General features: G+C 34.9%; 4 protein-coding genes across 5 annotated transcripts; 2 read left to right on the top strand and 2 right to left on the bottom strand.

The window, feature by feature from the left end:
• Window positions 1–371: 371 nt before the first annotated feature.
• Window positions 372–4,496, bottom strand: LOC126865561 (venom serine protease Bi-VSP-like). Its single transcript, XM_050618229.1, has 6 exons — window positions 4,299–4,496; window positions 2,684–2,881; window positions 2,420–2,515; window positions 2,194–2,348; window positions 1,524–1,865; window positions 372–912 (listed from the first exon to the last, which is right to left on the bottom strand). The coding sequence occupies exons 1-5, from the start codon at window positions 4,399–4,401 to the stop codon at window positions 1,710–1,712; spliced, it is 708 nt and encodes a 235-aa protein (XP_050474186.1). The 5' UTR covers window positions 4,402–4,496; the 3' UTR covers window positions 372–912; window positions 1,524–1,709.
• On the bottom strand, window positions 919–19,669 carry LOC126865506 (venom serine protease Bi-VSP-like). 2 transcript variants are annotated; one of them, XM_050618118.1, is made up of 6 exons: window positions 18,865–19,669; window positions 17,250–17,447; window positions 16,986–17,081; window positions 16,760–16,914; window positions 16,090–16,431; window positions 919–1,113 (listed from the first exon to the last, which is right to left on the bottom strand). In XM_050618118.1, exons 1-5 carry the CDS (start codon window positions 18,965–18,967, stop codon window positions 16,276–16,278), a joined length of 708 nt encoding a protein of 235 aa, XP_050474075.1. In that variant the 5' UTR covers window positions 18,968–19,669; the 3' UTR covers window positions 919–1,113; window positions 16,090–16,275. The 2 variants fall into 2 exon arrangements, with proteins under 2 accessions (XP_050474075.1, XP_050474065.1); XM_050618108.1 differs by lacking the exon at window positions 919–1,113 and adding an exon at window positions 15,533–15,679 and having other exon boundaries at window positions 18,865–19,017.
• On the top strand, window positions 1,020–7,197 carry LOC126865697 (omega-amidase NIT2-A-like). Its single transcript, XM_050618516.1, has 4 exons — window positions 1,020–1,115; window positions 5,777–5,961; window positions 6,362–6,530; window positions 6,805–7,197. The coding sequence occupies exons 2-4, from the start codon at window positions 5,878–5,880 to the stop codon at window positions 6,936–6,938; spliced, it is 387 nt and encodes a 128-aa protein (XP_050474473.1). The 5' UTR covers window positions 1,020–1,115; window positions 5,777–5,877; the 3' UTR covers window positions 6,939–7,197.
• LOC126865664 (omega-amidase NIT2-A-like) lies at window positions 15,586–21,574 on the top strand. The gene is made up of 4 exons (XM_050618454.1): window positions 15,586–15,681; window positions 20,343–20,527; window positions 20,928–21,096; window positions 21,371–21,574. Exons 2-4 carry the CDS (start codon window positions 20,444–20,446, stop codon window positions 21,502–21,504), a joined length of 387 nt encoding a protein of 128 aa, XP_050474411.1. The 5' UTR covers window positions 15,586–15,681; window positions 20,343–20,443; the 3' UTR covers window positions 21,505–21,574.
• The last annotated feature ends 592 nt before the right edge of the window (window positions 21,575–22,166 follow it).

The raw sequence follows: 22,166 nt of genomic DNA on the forward strand, positions 1-22,166 counted from the left end.
TTAATTATTAATATTCTAACAATCATATATGTTAAATACGTTATAGTCAACGATATATACCTGAGCGAATGTAGGGGTGATTCCTTGATAATTATAAATGTCATCAGCCCACATCATTGTGCCACTTCTTTGTACTCCAGCCTCTAGATTAACAGCCTAAACAAACATACGAAATTTTATAGAAGCTGTACAAAATATAGTATATATGCGCAATATTGAAGCGTTCAAGGGGATATAAAGGTAATGTACATCACATACACGTGTACTCTCATGCAACAAAATACAATTAGATTTAATAGTATAAGCTCTTTTATTCATCATAATAGATTGGAAATTTAAGTGTCTTACGAGGGTGAGTAAAAAGTTACCCGCTCTGTCGGTGTAGAATTTATTTTAAGCAATTGTCAAAAAAGACATACATCATTTTTTGACATAATCACTCGATTTCTGTATACACTTTGTCCATTTGCCGAAGGACCTTTGTATTTTCTCATTAAAAAATGTTTTGGGCTGAGCTGCGAACCACGAATGCATCGTCGTCTTCACCTTTTCATCAGCTTTTTCGGCATCCATCTCGCACAAACTTTTTAAAATCCAAATCTGTCGTGCACTATTGCATAAGCAGAGCCGTGGCTGATTTGCAAATGATTTGCCACATTATCCAGTGTCACTCGTCTATTCCATAGAGCATAAGTTCATGAGCACGTTCAATGTTGTCATCGTGGATGTGGACGGGCGTCCAGCTGTTTTTTCATAACACTCGTGCGATCTTCTTTGAACTTTTGTGCCCATTCAAACACACTTCGTGACAAAACACTTTCTCCATAATGTGCATTAAATCTTTGATAAATATAGGCATCAAACATAACCTCCGACCACAAGAAACGAATCACAGCATCCTGCACTGTTTTCCTGCAAATCACCATTGCAAAGCGCCATTACTCGCGCAACGGTCACAAACGAATTGACGTAACACAAAGAAACCTGCGCAGCAGCACTGAACAGATATTGACGTCATACGAAGAGTGCAGATGGATCAATACGGTCGACAGAAGTTTTAACTATCTGGAGTGCGGATAAATTTTTACTGAGAGTCGTATAGGAATCTATAATCTGTAAGTACACCTTTGGCTGAATGGAAATTTCTCTTACATATAGTCAAAAATGCTGAAACTGTGTATTGAATTGGAAAGTGATAAAAAATAAGTGAAGTTTCGAGGTTGCATGTGATTGCATGAGTACACAGGACGTTTTTAGCGAATAAAAAATAATTTTGAAAGACACGAGACTTATCTTGTATTTTATGCACTCTCTGTGTCCGAATTTCCAGAAGCTCTCTATCTTATGAAGTGTTTTAGATTAGCCGGAAAATTTTGTACGTACGTACAAGAAGTATACGATCTAAGTGGAATATTCCATTATTCTCTTGATACAACAGAAACGAAATTTACAGAACTTCTCAGAAAGTTGGTTTATTATTACCAAATTTATAGAATTAATATACGTTTATCATCTTTACATACCTAAGTCGTGGAGGTTTATCGTGCGTAAAAAATTAGTGTCGTTTCAAAGTTACATTTCGTACATTTTAAGCCTATAATTTGTAACGTACAAAACAATGTAAATTTGAGCTGTTTCTTATCTCCACAATAAGAAAATCCAACTTTACGTTTTTTACACAATGATATTTATGGAACAGTAATATCATATTATTGCATCGCTTGGAGAATGAAGTCAAGGTACGATGTGACCCTAGTGTAAACGCTGGGATACCCAGCTGTGCCGCACTTATAAGCATAAGACACAATACCTATTAAATACGAGGTTAATTCATGTTGTATCAGCAGTGGTCCGCCGCGGTCAGCCTGAAAGGATCGTTAAATTTTTAATCAAAGATACTGAAATATATCGATCGAATTGTATTGAAATTATACTTATATACAGTAATAATCTTCTATTGATTTGTGTATTGAAATACTCCAATTTATAACGTACATGTTATATGTATTTTGAGCAAAACTAAGATTAGAAGGAAATTAGATTAAATACCATAACGAGGTGTGAGAAGTGGGCAAAACTATTAAATTGTGTTTATCTATTATTTTTAATGTTTAAGACGTCGATTTGATGTTAATTCGAATCGACGTGTCTTCAGATACCGTATAGTTTGTAGTAACTCTGTAACTTAATTACCGTACAAGAATCCTCTCCACCCTGAGCATGTTCGGCGCATATTATACCATCAGTGATATCAGGTGCATTAGGAAATTTGGAATAAGCTATTTTGCATTCGGCGTTCTTAATCACTGGCATTTGTACTTCCATTAATGCATTACGTCGTGGTCGTCCTACGAAGAAAATAAGAAAGATATTTAAGACTGGAACTATTTAATTTTATTATAAAATTGATATCACTTACTATATCTTAATGCTCCCGATCCAGCAACAAGGGGGTTATAGCCGACGAAGTTGCTCTTTCGTAGGGGCTCTTTCGTACAAATGGGATATACGTACCCTGAAAAATAAAAAAATAAATGAAAATGCAGGAAACGAATGACCAAAAGTATGAGAAAGAATTATACACGCTTTATGACACAATATATGTGTACAGTAAGAAATTTCAGGATATGATACTTCAGTAATACTCAATAGCATATATATATATATATATTTGAGGACTTACTCGAAAATGGCACCTCCTCCACCAATCTAAGAATGACAATATTATGATTGTGTATGTTTTCTATTCCATCCATATGTGCACAATGTGCTGCGGTCAAAACATGCCTAGCCGATATCAGGGAACCTCCGCACTTCCATAGTGGTTTGTCTGGGTTTCGGGGATTACGAAAACCTAATGCAACGATCCATGGCCAAGCGCCTAAAATGCAATAGTCATAGTTGTGAATATACATAATTTTTTCTCACATAACGGGTAACAACGATTATTACCTATTCGATATTCGATCATACAGCAGACGATAAGTACATACGTACAAATACTCTGAAATAGAGATTTGATAAAGACAGAAATTAAATTTTTATTCCAGTGGAATACAAATTATTAAATAATTCTATATAATTTCTATTTGAACTATACTGAACTATAAAGTTCAAACGTGTAATTTCTGCCCTAACAGTTTTTGATCTCTATCCATATTATTACTCCTATATCAATTTTTTATTTCAAGCAAAAAGATACTCTTCCTAACATGAAGTAAAAGAAAGAAATAATTCAAGTTAATAAGTAAAGTTACTACCGATAAAATCATAGCATTATTATTTAGTCTAATTGAAATGTACATTGATGTGCTGTTTAATGCCTTTAAAGTTCATTCTTTGCAGTAAATGGCTTATTATTAATCGGAAAGAAAGACATAAAACGTACCAAGTTCAGCTGGTTTACCATCGACCACCCTGGTATGAGAGACGTTGCTAAAACCACAGTATGGTGGTCGCAAAGCCTTATACTTATACACAGTTTTTATTAAAATTTCTCTCTTCTCTTTGTTTGGATCGTTCGGACAGCAAACGATCGTAACATTGCCCTGGTATCTGCACACTGATCGTCTATAAAAATCGGTGGCTGTACGGTACTGTATCTGCCATATTTCTTGCAGAGGTTTACATTTTCTGTAGTCAAGGCACCTGCCTTCTTGATTGTCCGGTGTGGTACATTCTGGATCAAACAATTTTAAAACATTTATACAGTTCAAAGATGCGTAAGAAAGCGACACCGATTACTCAACTTTCGAAGTAAAAGGCCGATCAAGTCCACCGGATTGCCCTACAGACACGTATTAATCCGTAAGAGTTAGTCATCATGTTGATAATAATTATCTAAAGAAACTTTTCACGTGAAAATATAAAATTTTAATTGATTAGATATTGTGTTAGCCATACTTAAGAAAGAAAATGAAAATGAATGAAATGAAAGAAAAGGACTACCTTCAACCTCATGTTTTAAATAAACACTTTGTCAGTTTTGCGGTAAATAAATTCTTAGGAATTCAGGACAGTTTTTAGTGAATCATTTTGTTTCGACCGTTCGCGGAGAGACGCGATCGCGAGATAGCACGTCAACGAGAGTTGTAAGTTCCCGTTACGATTAAATAATCGACGCCACGAACTGATCGATCCCCTTATTTCGATTATGATAATAAGGGTAGTTCAACGAAATTCCACAGAATTAACACAAATAAATTAATGTTTATTTCAACAACTTATTAACTAGAAAGATATAAATGGAACAAAAAAAATGTAACTGCGTTTTGGTTGATAAGTAATGCGCGACATACCACATGTGTTGACGGTTCGACATCTCGAAAAGTTCTGAACGCCTTTCGATTTTTTTCGTTTTTTCTGGAAGGCGACCCCCACTACGTTCGGATCACGCCACATTCTTTTACGCGAGGTAAAATACGGGCCACGAGTCGACGTTTCTGGAAGTCGCCCTGCTTAATGAACCATGCGCTTGCCACTACAATGTTTGTTTACCGGGCAGACACGACGATCCGTCTGCGACATTATAGTGCCGCGATCGATAGTTAAGAATATGACCTATGGTAAGCCGCATGGCGTAACATTCTCCCCCCGTTGAGAGGGTACCGATCAAACTAGGGAGGTGTGGTTGAAGTTCCCATCTTATTTCGTCTCGGTGGCTAGTTGTTCGGGTTTCTCGAGATCGGGTTGAATTGGCAGTGGGACAAGCCTTTTGACGCCCCGATCCAAAATGCTCTTTGCCGTCTGAACTGTAGCTGTCCGGATGACACCATCGGCGCCTGGATGAATCTTGATAACTCGGCCCAGAGGCCAATGCATGGAGGGAACGTTGTCCTCTCTGAGGATGACGATTGTGCCCTTTTGGATGCTGTGTCCACCCTTGCTCCATTTATTGCGGTTGGTTAGCTCGTTCAAATACTCCTTATGCCAGCGGTTCCAAAAATGTTGTTTAAGCTGTTGGATATGCTGCCATTTGGAGAGTCGGTTCGATGGAATGTCCTTGAAATCTCGATCACGTAAGCACATTAATGAATCGCCAATGAGGAAATGTCCGGGAGTGAGGGCTAGGAGATCATTTGGATCGGTGGAGATAGAAGTTAGAGGGCGGGAATTGAGGACTGCTTCTATTTCTATGATAAGAGTATTACGGTGTTAAGCTCATATGTTTCTGTTTCTCCACTCGCGCTGCGCCATAATATCCTTTGATATTTCCGATCCTCTGGTCGTACGAGGAATTGCCGATACAGGAATTTTCTCGATGTCGCCAGTGAGTACGTACTGATGAGCGCGGAATCTAATTAATATGCAAAATAAATTGTGAATTGATTCGAGAATATAGGATTTCCCCATTTTCATGATTATCGTGATTTTTGTATAAATATATTTTTTAAGATACTAATAATTAGGTACTTATAAATTAGTATTATCAATTATTTTGCATTTATAATTCCGCCTCTAGTATAAGTGTTAATTGAAAACTAACTTTATGTTTGAAAAAGTACTAGCAAAGTCGTTGAGTAACAAGCCACTGATGCTAACACAAATAGCATTGTCGTAATTAAATATTTCTAAATATTCATTTTTCATTTTGAACCTGTAGAAACAATTTATTATATATACTATTAGCTAAGTAATTGCATATTTAATTAAGTCGAAATATAAAACTTAGTTATTTTAATAATTTAAAAAATAAAAAACTGACAAACATTTCAATTTAATTTATGGTTGGAACAAAAGACAGTTATTCTTCATTAATTGAAATATTGCAATGCAGAGTACTTTCCAAAATACGCCGAGAGTATTCCTGATGGTGAAACGAGCGTTGCTTCATCGAACGCAGCTAAAGAAAACAACATCTATGTAGTTGGTGGTACGATGCCTGAAATAGGGGGCGATAAATTGTACAATACCTGTACTATTTGGGGTCCCGATGGAACTTTGATAGCAAAACACCGAAAGGTAAGTAATATATTCCTTTATGGCTTTGAATTTGAAAATATTGGGGCGAAGAAAGTGACTCTATCTAGGAATAATTTAGGAATATACATATGTACATACGTATACTATAACCAATTCTATAATTTACGGTTTATAAAATACGTTATGATACGGGAAACGCCCATTTTTGTTGTAATGTGTTTGTGTTGTATAAATTTTTCACATACTTAAAATATTATTATACTTATTTTTTCTCCTTTTTAAACATTATTAAATGATAGGATTTTTTAATAAAAGAAAGTGATAAAAACGCTGTCAGTTATTAAATAAAAAATAATTAAAGTTTAGGAGTTGGTAACTTTGATATTAAATTACAAAAGTTGCAGCAATAGAATTAGCGACTACATTTTTATGTTATTAGGTACATCTATTCGACATCGACATTCCTAATAAGATTACTTTTCGAGAGAGTGATTCACTCAGTCCTGGTAACTCCCTAACGACGTTCGATGTGAAGGGCTGCAAAATAGGTATTGGCATTTGCTATGATATTAGATTCGAGGAAATGGCACGCATTTATCGGAACAAAGGTACAGTAACTTAATCGATCAATACTTAACTAGCAAAAAATTAAATATCTTTCTTAAATATATTCTATATAAAATTAATATAATCTGTAACTCTGTATAAAAAGAAGCTTAATTTAAAAAACCAGTATATTTGCTGAAAATGAAACAAATAAAAGAATTAAAAGCACAATAAGAGGACTGTCCTCGCATATTCAGAAATGATGGAATGTGAACCGTGCAACTACGAAGTTAATTGGTATTCGGTGGCTTCATATTTCCTGCTTCTCTGGGTTAGGTTGCCAAATGCTGATATATCCAGCGGCATTCAATATGACCACTGGACCACTGCACTGGTCATTACTTCAGCGTTTCAGAGCGAATGATAATCAATTATACGTTGCCTGCATATCACCGGCTCGTGTTCCTTAAGCAAGTTACGTCGCATGGGGACATACACAGTTGACCAATCCCTGGGGAAAGATTCTTTACGATTTGGAAACTCAAGAGAATATGGCAGTCACCGATATCGGTAATTTACAGCTTAAAATTAAAAGCGAGAGATCCATGATGTAATTAATTTTTAGTCTCGTTAATTTATCGATTTAGCCATCTTCCTCTGTATTTGTTGAATTTATTAGTAAGCATTACTTATTACTTCGTATGTTTCTTTTTTCTATCAGATCTAAAAGTTGTTGAGGAAGTAAGGGCTCAGATACCTACATTTTCTCAGAGACGTACAGATTTGTACGACACTGTCTGTAAGAAGGAGTAACTCTACACTAAAACAGAAAATGTTTTTTTATAATATTTCTACTACGATATCCTTTTTTTGTGAATTATTACTAATTTCTTATCATTTGTACTAAATGAATGACTCAATTAAGAAAACCAAAACGTTATAAATAATAATCTGTATATCTTGTGTATCAACATGTAATTGGATATTATAATAATATAGGAATGCTATAATAATATAGGATAATAATATAGGAGAATAGTAATATAGAAAAAAACTACATGCTTTTAAACACCTTTAATATCGATCACATAAATTGTTATAATTCACAATGATTACGCATACATAAAAGACCCCTTGATAGTAAAATTTACGATCAAAAGGCAATTACGTATCGTTTAACAACATTTAATTTATAACACCTTTTAAACATTTAGACAGATTAACACATAACACTTCTTATATAGAAACATCAATTCGAAGTTATCAGCTTGGAGAAATTGGTCGATTAATACCTGTAGATTGTCTGTCTCGATGAAAGACTTAAAGAGAGCAAAAACATGATAATGCCGCTAATATAATATTCCTTCTTTCTTGTATCTGTCTGCCTCTCAGGTCGATTTACTAATTACAATAAGTAATTTCGCCTTCTTTGCGCTCTCTTTTAACGCATTCGAGACCGAAAGAAATTCATATCAGTCAGTAGGCAAGGGTATAATATACATATTTTATATATAACTTACGTAGTAATGTATATATCATGTTAATTTCATATTTTTTTCAATATAGAATTATTATATATATATATTTAACTGTACATAATACATTATAGAATAACATAGTATATAATTTTATATTTTAAAAATATGAGGCATACTATTTAAGATTGTCATCGATTTAAAATCAAAGTATGAAAAGAATACCCTGGAGAGAGTAAAACACAGAATCATTCTAACTAAACATTCAGATCGTACCGACACCTAGGTATCGTCTTACAATTAAATCTCGGTCTCGAATGGATTAAAATGAAATACATACTTGCAGCTTCAACATCTTCAATATCGAGAAGATTCAAACTTTACAAATAAATGTAAATTGCGATGTAAAACAACGCGATGTAAAAAGGGAAAAAGGAGGAAAGAAGGAACAGGGAAGCAAAGAGAAGAAACGAATTTTTCATTTTCTCTTGCCAGGAATATAAGATGCTAAGTAATCTTCCTAAGTAATCTCCTCCAGCTTTTTCTAGTTTGATCAATAATTATTAGTACATGTTAGGAAAACAAATAGAATTTTTGTTCTCAAGCGAGGTATAATCTAAATTTTGTATGTACACAAAAATGTTAAATATCTGTAATAAACATGGTATAATCAATTTTTTTACATAAAATTATATTGTATAGGCTATTGTTATTTAAACATTTTAAATTGGATGAAGAAAAAAAATGACGCAAATAAAACGTAGGACATTTTAATTAAAGAGACTAATATAGAGATTTATCTACTTAACTGTGATTAAATCATCTCCACTTAACGCTCTACCTCTTCTATTAATTATGCTTCGTTAAACTATGATTACAGAGGATGGGTTTTTTGATAAAATGACATTCTGACAAATATATATAGATCGATATATATATAGATATAGATAGACAAATATATAGATTCTTACAACAGTAGTTATGAATGAACAGTAGTTATTGTATCAATTCCGTTCTTCAGAAGCTTCATTTGTGAAAAGACAATTCGCCAGAATATGGATTCACTGTAGTTATAGCTGTAGGATTTCAATCTAGTTGACAGACTTGCTTTACGTAGAGAATATCTGTCTCTTGTTCTACCTTATCGCGATTCTCTCCTCATCTTATACGCTTTGTCGAGCAAAGTAATATTGGCATATATCTCGGCTCTGGTTACAATCATTAGTTTCCGCCTAAACGGTTAGAATCACATAGCTCGCGCTCTACTCTCGTTTATTCAACATTCAGGCCATATGGTCGCATGCGACGAGTTTTATGTTAATTCCGACCGATTACAATACCTTTCTTTCGTTTACAAGGAACGACGAGACTGGCAGTTGCGTGATTTCCAATGCAAAAGCCGCGATATCTGCACGATAACCTAACCTCAACCGATTTTGTTGTACTATTCTTATGTGGACTTCGTTTGTACCACAACTTCGTCGTAACAAAAATAGAATACGTAGAACACGGCATTCCGTTATGCGATATTGTCGATTCCTAACATCCGAAAAATCAGAGATAATTTTTTCCCTACAGTTGTACATTTGTGTGAAAAATTACGAACGTAAAGTTGTTTGGTGCATGCACAGTCCTCCCCTCCCCTGCATTTGCGTGGACATGCTAGAAAGATTCACTTTTCCACGGTGAAACTGTATGAAATGTATTATAATTTCATTTTTACAAAGGTCGAACATCCTACTATGCATAAATTTAATATTAATATAAGCAGGTTTCGTGTTAAGTATTACATCTGACGTATAAGCACACGTGTGTACGAGCCTTGGTTTTAAATGTCTTATAGTAGACACCGAAAAGATTATTCAGTTGGATATCTGACTCAACATCAATATTTTACTAGGAGATAACATGTTAAGAACACGTTGGTGGATGGCATGGGAGATGATGAATGAAGACATACTTCTGTGAGATACATAAAATAGTAGTCAGAACGTATTTTGGCGCTTGGGGACAGCAACAGCTGGTGATACTGTCATACACCTCCATTTATAAACTTTCGAAAATCGATGTGACCTTCAAACTTTAGTGTATTCTGTTTCACAGCACAAAATGTTTCCGAAACGTACGTTTATTGTTACAATGAACTTGACTAATGGCTCTGAAATACTATCCTTGAAAAAACAATGGGGGAATTGGAGCAAAAAAAAGAAGGAAATAAACAAAGACCTTGTTGGTTCGTAAAAATAAAATATGCTACAGGAAAAACTTTTTCCAACGGATTGAGATGCGACGAGCTTTAAAAGCTATGACGCGAATCGAGCGTTTGTCTACAAGAGCGCATTTTCGGTGGATATATAGATATACATGTATATGTGACGAAATATACTAAAGCAATATTGACCCTTTGTCGCTGAAAGTATCAAACTACAAAACTTCCTTTCAAATTTTCAGAATAAGGAAATCAGGATCATGATAAATAATTGGAACATAATTAAAAATAATATATCTTCTCTATAAGATAATGAATACATTGGTTCATTTAATTTTTATGGATATTCAAACGCTTCTGTGAAATAAAACGTCAAGATTATAGAGTATAAAATTCATAGCTATGAAATAACTAAAACTCTGATGTATTATTAAAAATATACGTTAGGTTGTATGTAGTGATACATACAAAGATTACATGTACAAACCCATAATTAACACAATGCTACCGCAACCATTCTGCAATCTACCTTGCCCAAAACACTCTTCCAGTCACCTCCAAACTCTTCAATTCTCTCCACCTAACCACCCACAAACCATTCACAAACATGCAATTCTCGATAAAAGAAGAACTTATCGTCAGTTGTCCTTAACATCTCGTTCATTCATTTGGTCCCTATCCCCCTATTTCCTCCCACTGTGATGATCGCACTACATTTTTCCACGTCTCTATTCTATTCTCTGGATGACCTGAATTCTCGAGCAGTCGAGTGACGATTGATCTGTACAATTGATCGATTTCTTTTTACTACAGCCATGCAGAAAATTTCGCCTTGGAAAAGAATGTTGTGATTTCGAATGCCTGGATCACCTGAAGAACGTTACCGGAAGTGGTAAAATTTATGTCCTTGAGTATAAGAAATCCTCCAGCTCCTCGACTCAGCGACAAACGCTACTCTGGGTGATGAGCGTAATGGTGCTATTGCGGCTTGTTTAATTTTTCAACAAGGATCCAGATGGCGCCGTTGACGGAATTCTTTCGCTATAAACGTCAACGATCAACATCAGCCATCAGGCAATTTCATATTTGTGACTTATTTCTTCTGTGTTATTTCTTCTAATTTTATTGTTAGTTCTTCAATTTGTATTCCAAAAGATTGAACTCTTTTTACGTGCGTGTGTGTTTTTCTTTTTTTTGTAACTCGTCGAGTTGCAATTCTAATTTTTGCACTTCCTCCTTCATGTCCTCTATGTGTTTCTCGAACTCTTGTGTCGTCCTGTCTTTGTCGGAACATTCTACTTGAAGATCAGCGAGTTGATGCTCGGGATCGTAATTCAATTTTTGGTCGTTAGCAGTAATAAGCTCACGTAACTTCACTTTTGAACTTGATCTTGTTTGGTCTTGATTGTGTTTTCGTGGTGCTTGTGGTGTTCTAAAAGTAATCGTCACGTTACTTGCATTTTTAGTGCACATTGATACACTGCACTCTGCAGTTCTCCTATTTTCAAACTTGCTTCATTTAAGGTAACTTTATGAATTTCCGATTGATGCTTTAACATTTGATGTAAGCCTTCTATTGCTGTTTCACGTTCTTTCAACTGTTCATTAAATTCGTTGTTTAGCATATCCACTCGAGAAATTCCGAGTTCTTGAGCATCGTTTCTTCTTTTAGAAATTTGGCCTATTTTCTCTCGCCTGCTGCTACATGTTGCTGTCATTTTATCAACTTCTTTCTTCTTTTTTTTTCTTTTTTTTTTTTTTCTTGAACTTAAAATCTTGATTTAAGGTTTGTGTTTCACTATATGATTTATTATTATTAACTAGTTCAACATTATTTTCAGTAGATTTTTTTTCGCGTGATTTTTATACTTATTTAAATAGTTTTACACGAACAAATGCATCGTACGTCAGATATACCATTTTTAATAAATTGTCGCCTTTACAACTCGAGTTACCTCTGAACGAGTCGCATGATTGATCAATAAGCCATGAGTAATTATGCAAATTCAGTTTTTTTTTCATCTATCTATCTGAATATTATAACAAAGACTTTACATTGAATATTTTATTAAAATTGTAAGTTTTTCATAAACGCTTCAAAATCCACAGTCTATTGATCAACTCCTCTATCCTTTCTCTTTCTCCTCACTAAAATAGATAAATTCCTAATGTAGTTTGTGGATAATATTTTTTTTTTTTTTTTTTTTTTTCTAAAGCAAATCACATTTATCATCTGATATATTTTTTGAAATAATTTCTGTCTGTACATTTTCTTCTTTTCCCTTACTCCTCTTTCTCTTTCTAATGAATTCTTTTTATTCCGTAAAATAGTTTTTGTATATTCAATTTTGTTAAGTGCAATCCTTATTTCTGATAACTTACTTTTATTAGATAATTCTTGTGAATCTTCTACTACATCTTCCATATCATTTTGAGTTCGGCTTCTACCTTCAGTAAATTTAATATCTTGAACCGTATCATTAATTTCAATAGCTCTTTCGGTATCAAGTTTTTTTTTTTTTTTATTTATTTATTTGTTGAAATTACAATCAATTCTCGCGTTGGGAATTTTCAGTAATTTTTCTGGCGTGGCGCAGTGACATGGCTGTTTATTTACAATAAGTTAATACTTATTATAGATAGGTATAATTTATAAGTATTATAAGTTCGGTATCAAGTAAATCGCACTTATTATTTAATATACCTTTTGAATTGACTTCTGTCTCTGTAGTTTCTTCTTCTGTATCTTCTTCGAGTTTTCTTCGTTCTTCTAATCCACCCTTCTCATTTTCTAGGATCTTCCTTGGTGTTACGCCGCCTAAAACATCTGCACGCCAGCCCGCGCCAGCTCGCACCACCGGACAACAACCAGCCTGCGTAACGTCACTTCGACCCTCAATAAACCTAAGGACCCACCATAACTTTCACTTCCCTGTAGTGTTTCGCCATGTGTCTTCAATCCGTTTGTCTTGAAGAATTTCTAAAGCTTAAAAATATTCTCGAAACACAGTCGGTTTTTAGAGAGGTCCTTGGGTTTATTAGACGTACTTAAAACACGGAGAAAGCGGGTATGCACCCATTAGGAAAATCCGAATAGCCCTCTAATAAAACAAGCTATGTTTTCCTCACGCACACAGTCATCTATCCACCACGATGGTAGGAGACTTCCTACTCATCCCTTCGAGCAGTAGTGCAGGTCATGACCAATCGACACCGCGGTTCGTTACCCTCACTTTTCCTAACGAAAGTGGGGACAACGAATCCGCGTTCTTTAGGCACAGGGGCATACCCACACCGAACTTTTCTTCTGTATTAGAAAAAGAGCGACAGTCAGTCTAAAAACTAACGCCTAACGCGGCAGTCTACACATAGCGCGAGAGTCGCATACTTTACGAAAATCTTTTGTCGGTTCTCGGTGTTGTCGAACATACATCTTCTCTCCTAAATATATTATAGTGCTAAGTACATTAATACATTAATCTCCATTATAAGAGCCCTGCTCTAGCGTACATATCTATCACATCTTCGTGCGACAAGTTGTTAACTATTTATTTCTCTACGTCAGTGTAATCTGTAAAGTGTTGGAAATATATAATTTATAATTCAGTGAATCACAGTGTTATACAAACTCAATCACCCCTATTATCTCAACGGAAATCAGGGGATCGATCAATTCGTGGTGTCGATTGATATAATCGTACGACCCCCGTTGACGTCTCTCCTCGCGGTTACGTCTCCCCGCAATTGGTCGGAATTTACACTTGTATTTTCATCTTCTTTAACTTCGACTTTATCCGATCTCCTAGGTCTGCCTCTATGTTTCGCTTCATCAGTTGCTATTACACCCGTTACTGCATTATCATTTTCTACAGATTTATACCTATCGCTATCACTAGCTGTGTTCGTTAAAAGAACTTGCCTTCGTTGACGAACTTATCAGTTGTTTCGTTTTCACTATCTGAAATTGATTTTTGTTTAACACCTCTTTTTTCTTCTTTGGCAAATTTATTTTCTACATTTTCCGATGCCTTTTGTTTATTAATTATTTCAGACTTGTCTTCGATTAATTTCGTCTTTAAAGCGCTTCGCAAAATTTTATTTGTGTTTGATTGTCTGGTTTGATTATAAACAATTTCTTCAAATTTTGGCGAAGTAGCAGGCTTTGCAGCAACATTATAACGACTGCTCCGTTTACTACTATCTAACATAGATGGAGATGGATTCTTGTCATCTTTATTCTCTAAAGACTTCTCTTGTGTATTAGCATCTAAATTTCTCGACATAAGATCTGCTGAAGTTTTTTATTCTGTAGTGTCACACGCATTTTTCGCTGTCATCATTTGGTCTTCTTCTATAAGCAAATGTTCATTATTGTAAGCATTATCTCTTGCTTTTTGTATGGATTCTAATGATATATTTTGTTCAACGTTGTCTATTGATTTTGTATCATTTTCAGCAGTTGATTTACTAACTGCTTCTAATTCCTTCGTTTCAATTTGGTTTTCTTTATTTGTATCGCCGTCCAAAATATTTCTCATTGAAATATTATCCTTCTTGTTATGATCTTTTTCTGCTTCTCCTAAACTTTTACTTTTTTTGTCGAACCGTTCTTGTAAATTTTGAGTATCTTGTGACGAAGATGGTGACAAATCATTATACAATACTGCAATATCTTCTTTCCTTCGTTTCACAGACTCTTTCTGGTATTCTGTTGAGCTATTGACATCAAACATTAAGTCTGTTTTAATGAAAATATAATCCTGTGAAGCGGTGTCAATTGATACTTTCTTTTCATAAGAATTTTCTACATTAGACTGCAATTCTTTTGAAAATTCTTTCAAAACCATTTCTTTCTCGATTTCTGTATACACTTTGTCCATTTGCCGAAGGACCTTTGTATTTTCTCATTAAAAAATGTTTTGGGCTGAGCTGCGAACCACGAATGCATCGTCGTCTTCACCTTTTCATCAGCTTTTTCGGCATCCATCTCGCACAAACTTTTTAAAATCCAAATCTGTCGTGCACTATTGCATAAGCAGAGCCGTGGCTGATTTGCAAATGATTTGCCACATTATCCAGTGTCACTCGTCTATTCCATAGAGCATAAGTTCATGAGCACGTTCAATGTTGTCATCGTGGATGTGGACGGGCGTCCAGCTGTTTTTTCATAACACTTGTGCGATCTTCTTTGAACTTTTGTGCCCATTCAAACACACTTCGTGACAAAACACTTTCTCCATAATGTGCATTAAATCTTTGATAAATATAGGCATCAAACATAACCTCCGACCACAAGAAACGAATCACAGCATCCTGCACTGTTTTCCTGCAAATCACCATTGCAAAGCGCCATTACTCGCGCAACGGTCACAAACGAATTGACGTAACACAAAGAAACCTGCGCAGCAGCACTGAACAGATATTGACGTCATACGAAGAGTGCAGATGGATCAATACGGTCGACAGAAGTTTTAACTATCTGGAGTGCGGATAAATTTTTACTGAGAGTCGTATAGGAATCTATAATCTGTAAGTACACCTTTGGCTGAATGGAAATTTCTCTTACATATAGTCAAAAATGCTGAAACTGTGTATTGAATTGGAAAGTGATAAAAAATAAGTGAAGTTTCGAGGTTGCATGTGATTGCATGAGTACACAGGACGTTTTTAGCGAATAAAAAATAATTTTGAAAGACACGAGACTTATCTTGTATTTTATGCACTCTCTGTGTCCGAATTTCCAGAAGCTCTCTATCTTATGAAGTGTTTTAGATTAGCCGGAAAATTTTGTACGTACGTACAAGAAGTATACGATCTAAGTGGAATATTCCATTATTCTCTTGATACAACAGAAACGAAATTTACAGAACTTCTCAGAAAGTTGGTTTATTATTACCAAATTTATAGAATTAATATACGTTTATCATCTTTACATACCTAAGTCGTGGAGGTTTATCGTGCGTAAAAAATTAGTGTCGTTTCAAAGTTACATTTCGTACATTTTAAGCCTATAATTTGTAACGTACAAAACAATGTAAATTTGAGCTGTTTCTTATCTCCACAATAAGAAAATCCAACTTTACGTTTTTTACACAATGATATTTATGGAACAGTAATATCATATTATTGCATCGCTTGGAGAATGAAGTCAAGGTACGATGTGACCCTAGTGTAAACGCTGGGATACCCAGCTGTGCCGCACTTATAAGCATAAGACACAATACCTATTAAATACGAGGTTAATTCATGTTGTATCAGCAGTGGTCCGCCGCGGTCAGCCTGAAAGGATCGTTAAATTTTTAATCAAAGATACTGAAATATATCGATCGAATTGTATTGAAATTATACTTATATACAGTAATAATCTTCTATTGATTTGTGTATTGAAATACTCCAATTTATAACGTACATGTTATATGTATTTTGAGCAAAACTAAGATTAGAAGGAAATTAGATTAAATACCATAACGAGGTGTGAGAAGTGGGCAAAACTATTAAATTGTGTTTATCTATTATTTTTAATGTTTAAGACGTCGATTTGATGTTAATTCGAATCGACGTGTCTTCAGATACCGTATAGTTTGTAGTAACTCTGTAACTTAATTACCGTACAAGAATCCTCTCCACCCTGAGCATGTTCGGCGCATATTATACCATCAGTGATATCAGGTGCATTAGGAAATTTGGAATAAGCTATTTTGCATTCGGCGTTCTTAATCACTGGCATTTGTACTTCCATTAATGCATTACGTCGTGGTCGTCCTACGAAGAAAATAAGAAAGATATTTAAGACTGGAACTATTTAATTTTATTATAAAATTGATATCACTTACTATATCTTAATGCTCCCGATCCAGCAACAAGGGGGTTATAGCCGACGAAGTTGCTCTTTCGTAGGGGCTCTTTCGTACAAATGGGATATACGTACCCTGAAAAATAAAAAAATAAATGAAAATGCAGGAAACGAATGACCAAAAGTATGAGAAAGAATTATACACGCTTTATGACACAATATATGTGTACAGTAAGAAATTTCAGGATATGATACTTCAGTAATACTCAATAGCATATATATATATATATATTTGAGGACTTACTCGAAAATGGCACCTCCTCCACCAATCTAAGAATGACAATATTATGATTGTGTATGTTTTCTATTCCATCCATATGTGCACAATGTGCTGCGGTCAAAACATGCCTAGCCGATATCAGGGAACCTCCGCACTTCCATAGTGGTTTGTCTGGGTTTCGGGGATTACGAAAACCTAATGCAACGATCCATGGCCAAGCGCCTAAAATGCAATAGTCATAGTTGTGAATATACATAATTTTTTCTCACATAACGGGTAACAACGATTATTACCTATTCGATATTCGATCATACAGCAGACGATAAGTACATACGTACAAATACTCTGAAATAGAGATTTGATAAAGACAGAAATTAAATTTTTATTCCAGTGGAATACAAATTATTAAATAATTCTATATAATTTCTATTTGAACTATACTGAACTATAAAGTTCAAACGTGTAATTTCTGCCCTAACAGTTTTTGATCTCTATCCATATTATTACTCCTATATCAATTTTTTATTTCAAGCAAAAAGATACTCTTCCTAACATGAAGTAAAAGAAAGAAATAATTCAAGTTAATAAGTAAAGTTACTACCGATAAAATCATAGCATTATTATTTAGTCTAATTGAAATGTACATTGATGTGCTGTTTAATGCCTTTAAAGTTCATTCTTTGCAGTAAATGGCTTATTATTAATCGGAAAGAAAGACATAAAACGTACCAAGTTCAGCTGGTTTACCATCGACCACCCTGGTATGAGAGACGTTGCTAAAACCACAGTATGGTGGTCGCAAAGCCTTATACTTATACACAGTTTTTATTAAAATTTCTCTCTTCTCTTTGTTTGGATCGTTCGGACAGCAAACGATCGTAACATTGCCCTGGTATCTGCACACTGATCGTCTATAAAAATCGGTGGCTGTACGGTACTGTATCTGCCATATTTCTTGCAGAGGTTTACATTTTCTGTAGTCAAGGCACCTGCCTTCTTGATTGTCCGGTGTGGTACATTCTGGATCAAACAATTTTAAAACATTTATACAGTTCAAAGATGCGTAAGAAAGCGACACCGATTACTCAACTTTCGAAGTAAAAGGCCGATCAAGTCCACCGGATTGCCCTACAGACACGTATTAATCCGTAAGAGTTAGTCATCATGTTGATAATAATTATCTAAAGAAACTTTTCACGTGAAAATATAAAATTTTAATTGATTAGATATTGTGTTAGCCATACTTAAGAAAGAAAATGAAAATGAATGAAATGAAAGAAAAGGACTACCTTCAACCTCATGTTTTAAATAAACACTTTGTCAGTTTTGCGGTAAATAAATTCTTAGGAATTCAGGACAGTTTTTAGTGAATCATTTTGTTTCGACCGTTCGCGGAGAGACGCGATCGCGAGATAGCACGTCAACGAGAGTTGTAAGTTCCCGTTACGATTAAATAATCGACGCCACGAACTGATCGATCCCCTTATTTCGATTATGATAATAAGGGTAGTTCAACGAAATTCCACAGAATTAACACAAATAAATTAATGTTTATTTCAACAACTTATTAACTAGAAAGATATAAATGGAACAAAAAAAATGTAACTGCGTTTTGGTTGATAAGTAATGCGCGACATACCACATGTGTTGACGGTTCGACATCTCGAAAAGTTCTGAACGCCTTTCGATTTTTTTCGTTTTTTCTGGAAGGCGACCCCCACTACGTTCGGATCACGCCACATTCTTTTACGCGAGGTAAAATACGGGCCACGAGTCGACGTTTCTGGAAGTCGCCCTGCTTAATGAACCATGCGCTTGCCACTACAATGTTTGTTTGCCGGGCAGACACGACGATCCGTCTGCGACATTATAGTGCCGCGATCGATAGTTAAGAATATGACCTATGGTAAGCCGCATGGCGTAACATTCTCCCCCCGTTGAGAGGGTACCGATCAAACTAGGGAGGTGTGGTTGAAGTTCCCATCTTATTTCGTCTCGGTGGCTAGTTGTTCGGGTTTCTCGAGATCGGGTTGAATTGGCAGTGGGACAAGCCTTTTGACGCCCCGATCCAAAATGCTCTTTGCCGTCTGAACTGTAGCTGTCCGGATGACACCATCGGCGCCTGGATGAATCTTGATAACTCGGCCCAGAGGCCAATGCATGGAGGGAACGTTGTCCTCTCTGAGGATGACGATTGTGCCCTTTTGGATGCTGTGTCCACCCTTGCTCCATTTATTGCGGTTGGTTAGCTCGTTCAAATACTCCTTATGCCAGCGGTTCCAAAAATGTTGTTTAAGCTGTTGGATATGCTGCCATTTGGAGAGTCGGTTCGATGGAATGTCCTTGAAATCTCGATCACGTAAGCACATTAATGAATCGCCAATGAGGAAATGTCCGGGAGTGAGGGCTAGGAGATCATTTGGATCGGTGGAGATAGAAGTTAGAGGGCGGGAATTGAGGACTGCTTCTATTTCTATGATAAGAGTATTACGGTGTTAAGCTCATATGTTTCTGTTTCTCCACTCGCGCTGCGCCATAATATCCTTTGATATTTCCGATCCTCTGGTCGTACGAGGAATTGCCGATACAGGAATTTTCTCGATGTCGCCAGTGAGTACGTACTGATGAGCGCGGAATCTAATTAATATGCAAAATAAATTGTGAATTGATTCGAGAATATAGGATTTCCCCATTTTCATGATTATCGTGATTTTTGTATAAATATATTTTTTAAGATACTAATAATTAGGTACTTATAAATTAGTATTATCAATTATTTTGCATTTATAATTCCGCCTCTAGTATAAGTGTTAATTGAAAACTAACTTTATGTTTGAAAAAGTACTAGCAAAGTCGTTGAGTAACAAGCCACTGATGCTAACACAAATAGCATTGTCGTAATTAAATATTTCTAAATATTCATTTTTCATTTTGAACCTGTAGAAACAATTTATTATATATACTATTAGCTAAGTAATTGCATATTTAATTAAGTCGAAATATAAAACTTAGTTATTTTAATAATTTAAAAAATAAAAAACTGACAAACATTTCAATTTAATTTATGGTTGGAACAAAAGACAGTTATTCTTCATTAATTGAAATATTGCAATGCAGAGTACTTTCCAAAATACGCCGAGAGTATTCCTGATGGTGAAACGAGCGTTGCTTCATCGAACGCAGCTAAAGAAAACAACATCTATGTAGTTGGTGGTACGATGCCTGAAATAGAGGGCGCTAAATTGTACAATACCTGTACTATTTGGGGTCCCGATGGAACTTTGATAGCAAAACACCGAAAGGTAAGTAATATATTCCTTTATGGCTTTGAATTTGAAAATATTGGGGCGAAGAAAGTGACTCTATCTAGGAATAATTTAGGAATATACATATGTACATACGTATACTATAACCAATTCTATAATTTACGGTTTATAAAATACGTTATGATACGGGAAACGCCCATTTTTGTTGTAATGTGTTTGTGTTGTATAAATTTTTCACATACTTAAAATATTATTATACTTATTTTTTCTCCTTTTTAAACATTATTAAATGATAGGATTTTTTAATAAAAGAAAGTGATAAAAACGCTGTCAGTTATTAAATAAAAAATAATTAAAGTTTAGGAGTTGGTAACTTTGATATTAAATTACAAAAGTTGCAGCAATAGAATTAGCGACTACATTTTTATGTTATTAGGTACATCTATTCGACATCGACATTCCTAATAAGATTACTTTTCGAGAGAGTGATTCACTCAGTCCTGGTAACTCCCTAACGACGTTCGATGTGAAGGGCTGCAAAATAGGTATTGGCATTTGCTATGATATTAGATTCGAGGAAATGGCACGCATTTATCGGAACAAAGGTACAGTAACTTAATCGATCAATACTTAACTAGCAAAAAATTAAATATCTTTCTTAAATATATTCTATATAAAATTAATATAATCTGTAACTCTGTATAAAAAGAAGCTTAATTTAAAAAACCAGTATATTTGCTGAAAATGAAACAAATAAAAGAATTAAAAGCACAATAAGAGGACTGTCCTCGCATATTCAGAAATGATGGAATGTGAACCGTGCAACTACGAAGTTAATTGGTATTCGGTGGCTTCATATTTCCTGCTTCTCTGGGTTAGGTTGCCAAATGCTGATATATCCAGCGGCATTCAATATGACCACTGGACCACTGCACTGGTCATTACTTCAGCGTTTCAGAGCGAATGATAATCAATTATACGTTGCCTGCATATCACCGGCTCGTGTTCCTTAAGCAAGTTACGTCGCATGGGGACATACACAGTTGACCAATCCCTGGGGAAAGATTCTTTACGATTTGGAAACTCAAGAGAATATGGCAGTCACCGATATCGGTAATTTACAGCTTAAAATTAAAAGCGAGAGATCCATGATGTAATTAATTTTTAGTCTCGTTAATTTATCGATTTAGCCATCTTCCTCTGTATTTGTTGAATTTATTAGTAAGCATTACTTATTACTTCGTATGTTTCTTTTTTCTATCAGATCTAAAAGTTGTTGAGGAAGTAAGGGCTCAGATACCTACATTTTCTCAGAGACGTACAGATTTGTACGACACTGTCTGTAAGAAGGAGTAACTCTACACTAAAACAGAAAATGTTTTTTTATAATATTTCTACTACGATATCCTTTTTTTGTGAATTATTACTAATTTCTTATCATTTGTACTAAATGAATGACTCAATTAAGAAAACCAAAACGTTATAAATAATAATCTGTATATCTTGTGTATCAACATGTAATTGGATATTATAATAATATAGGAATGCTATAATAATATAGGATAATAATATAGGAGAATAGTAATATAGAAAAAAACTACATGCTTTTAAACACCTTTAATATCGATCACATAAATTGTTATAATTCACAATGATTACGCATACATAAAAGACC

The sequence above is a fragment of the Bombus huntii genome, chromosome 1 (genome assembly GCF_024542735.1).
Source record: "Bombus huntii isolate Logan2020A chromosome 1, iyBomHunt1.1, whole genome shotgun sequence".
NCBI classification, from domain to species: Eukaryota; Metazoa; Arthropoda; class Insecta; order Hymenoptera; family Apidae; genus Bombus; species Bombus huntii.

Excerpts from the sequence above, each read along its gene's own strand:
- LOC126865561 (XM_050618229.1), bottom strand. The coding sequence starts at position 4,401 with ATGTGGCGTGATCCGAACGTAGTGGGGGTCGCCTTCCAGAAAAAACGA. Across the intron at positions 2,516-2,683 it reads GGAGGAGGTGCCATTTTCGA|GGTACGTATATCCCATTTGT; the intron begins GTAAGTCCTCAA and ends TTTATTTTTCAG. Across the intron at positions 2,349-2,419 it reads ATCGGGAGCATTAAGATATA|GACGACCACGACGTAATGCA; the intron begins GTAAGTGATATC and ends TTTTCTTCGTAG.
- LOC126865697 (XM_050618516.1), top strand. The coding sequence starts at position 5,878 with ATGCCTGAAATAGGGGGCGATAAATTGTACAATACCTGTACTATTTGG. Across the intron at positions 5,962-6,361 it reads TGATAGCAAAACACCGAAAG|GTACATCTATTCGACATCGA; the intron begins GTAAGTAATATA and ends TTATGTTATTAG. Across the intron at positions 6,531-6,804 it reads ACGCATTTATCGGAACAAAG|GTTGCCAAATGCTGATATAT; the intron begins GTACAGTAACTT and ends TCTCTGGGTTAG.
- LOC126865506 (XM_050618118.1), bottom strand. The coding sequence starts at position 18,967 with ATGTGGCGTGATCCGAACGTAGTGGGGGTCGCCTTCCAGAAAAAACGA. Across the intron at positions 17,448-18,864 it reads TCGAACCGTCAACACATGTG|GCGCTTGGCCATGGATCGTT; the intron begins GTATGTCGCGCA and ends ATTGCATTTTAG. Across the intron at positions 16,915-16,985 it reads ATCGGGAGCATTAAGATATA|GACGACCACGACGTAATGCA; the intron begins GTAAGTGATATC and ends TTTTCTTCGTAG.
- LOC126865664 (XM_050618454.1), top strand. The coding sequence starts at position 20,444 with ATGCCTGAAATAGAGGGCGCTAAATTGTACAATACCTGTACTATTTGG. Across the intron at positions 20,528-20,927 it reads TGATAGCAAAACACCGAAAG|GTACATCTATTCGACATCGA; the intron begins GTAAGTAATATA and ends TTATGTTATTAG. Across the intron at positions 21,097-21,370 it reads ACGCATTTATCGGAACAAAG|GTTGCCAAATGCTGATATAT; the intron begins GTACAGTAACTT and ends TCTCTGGGTTAG.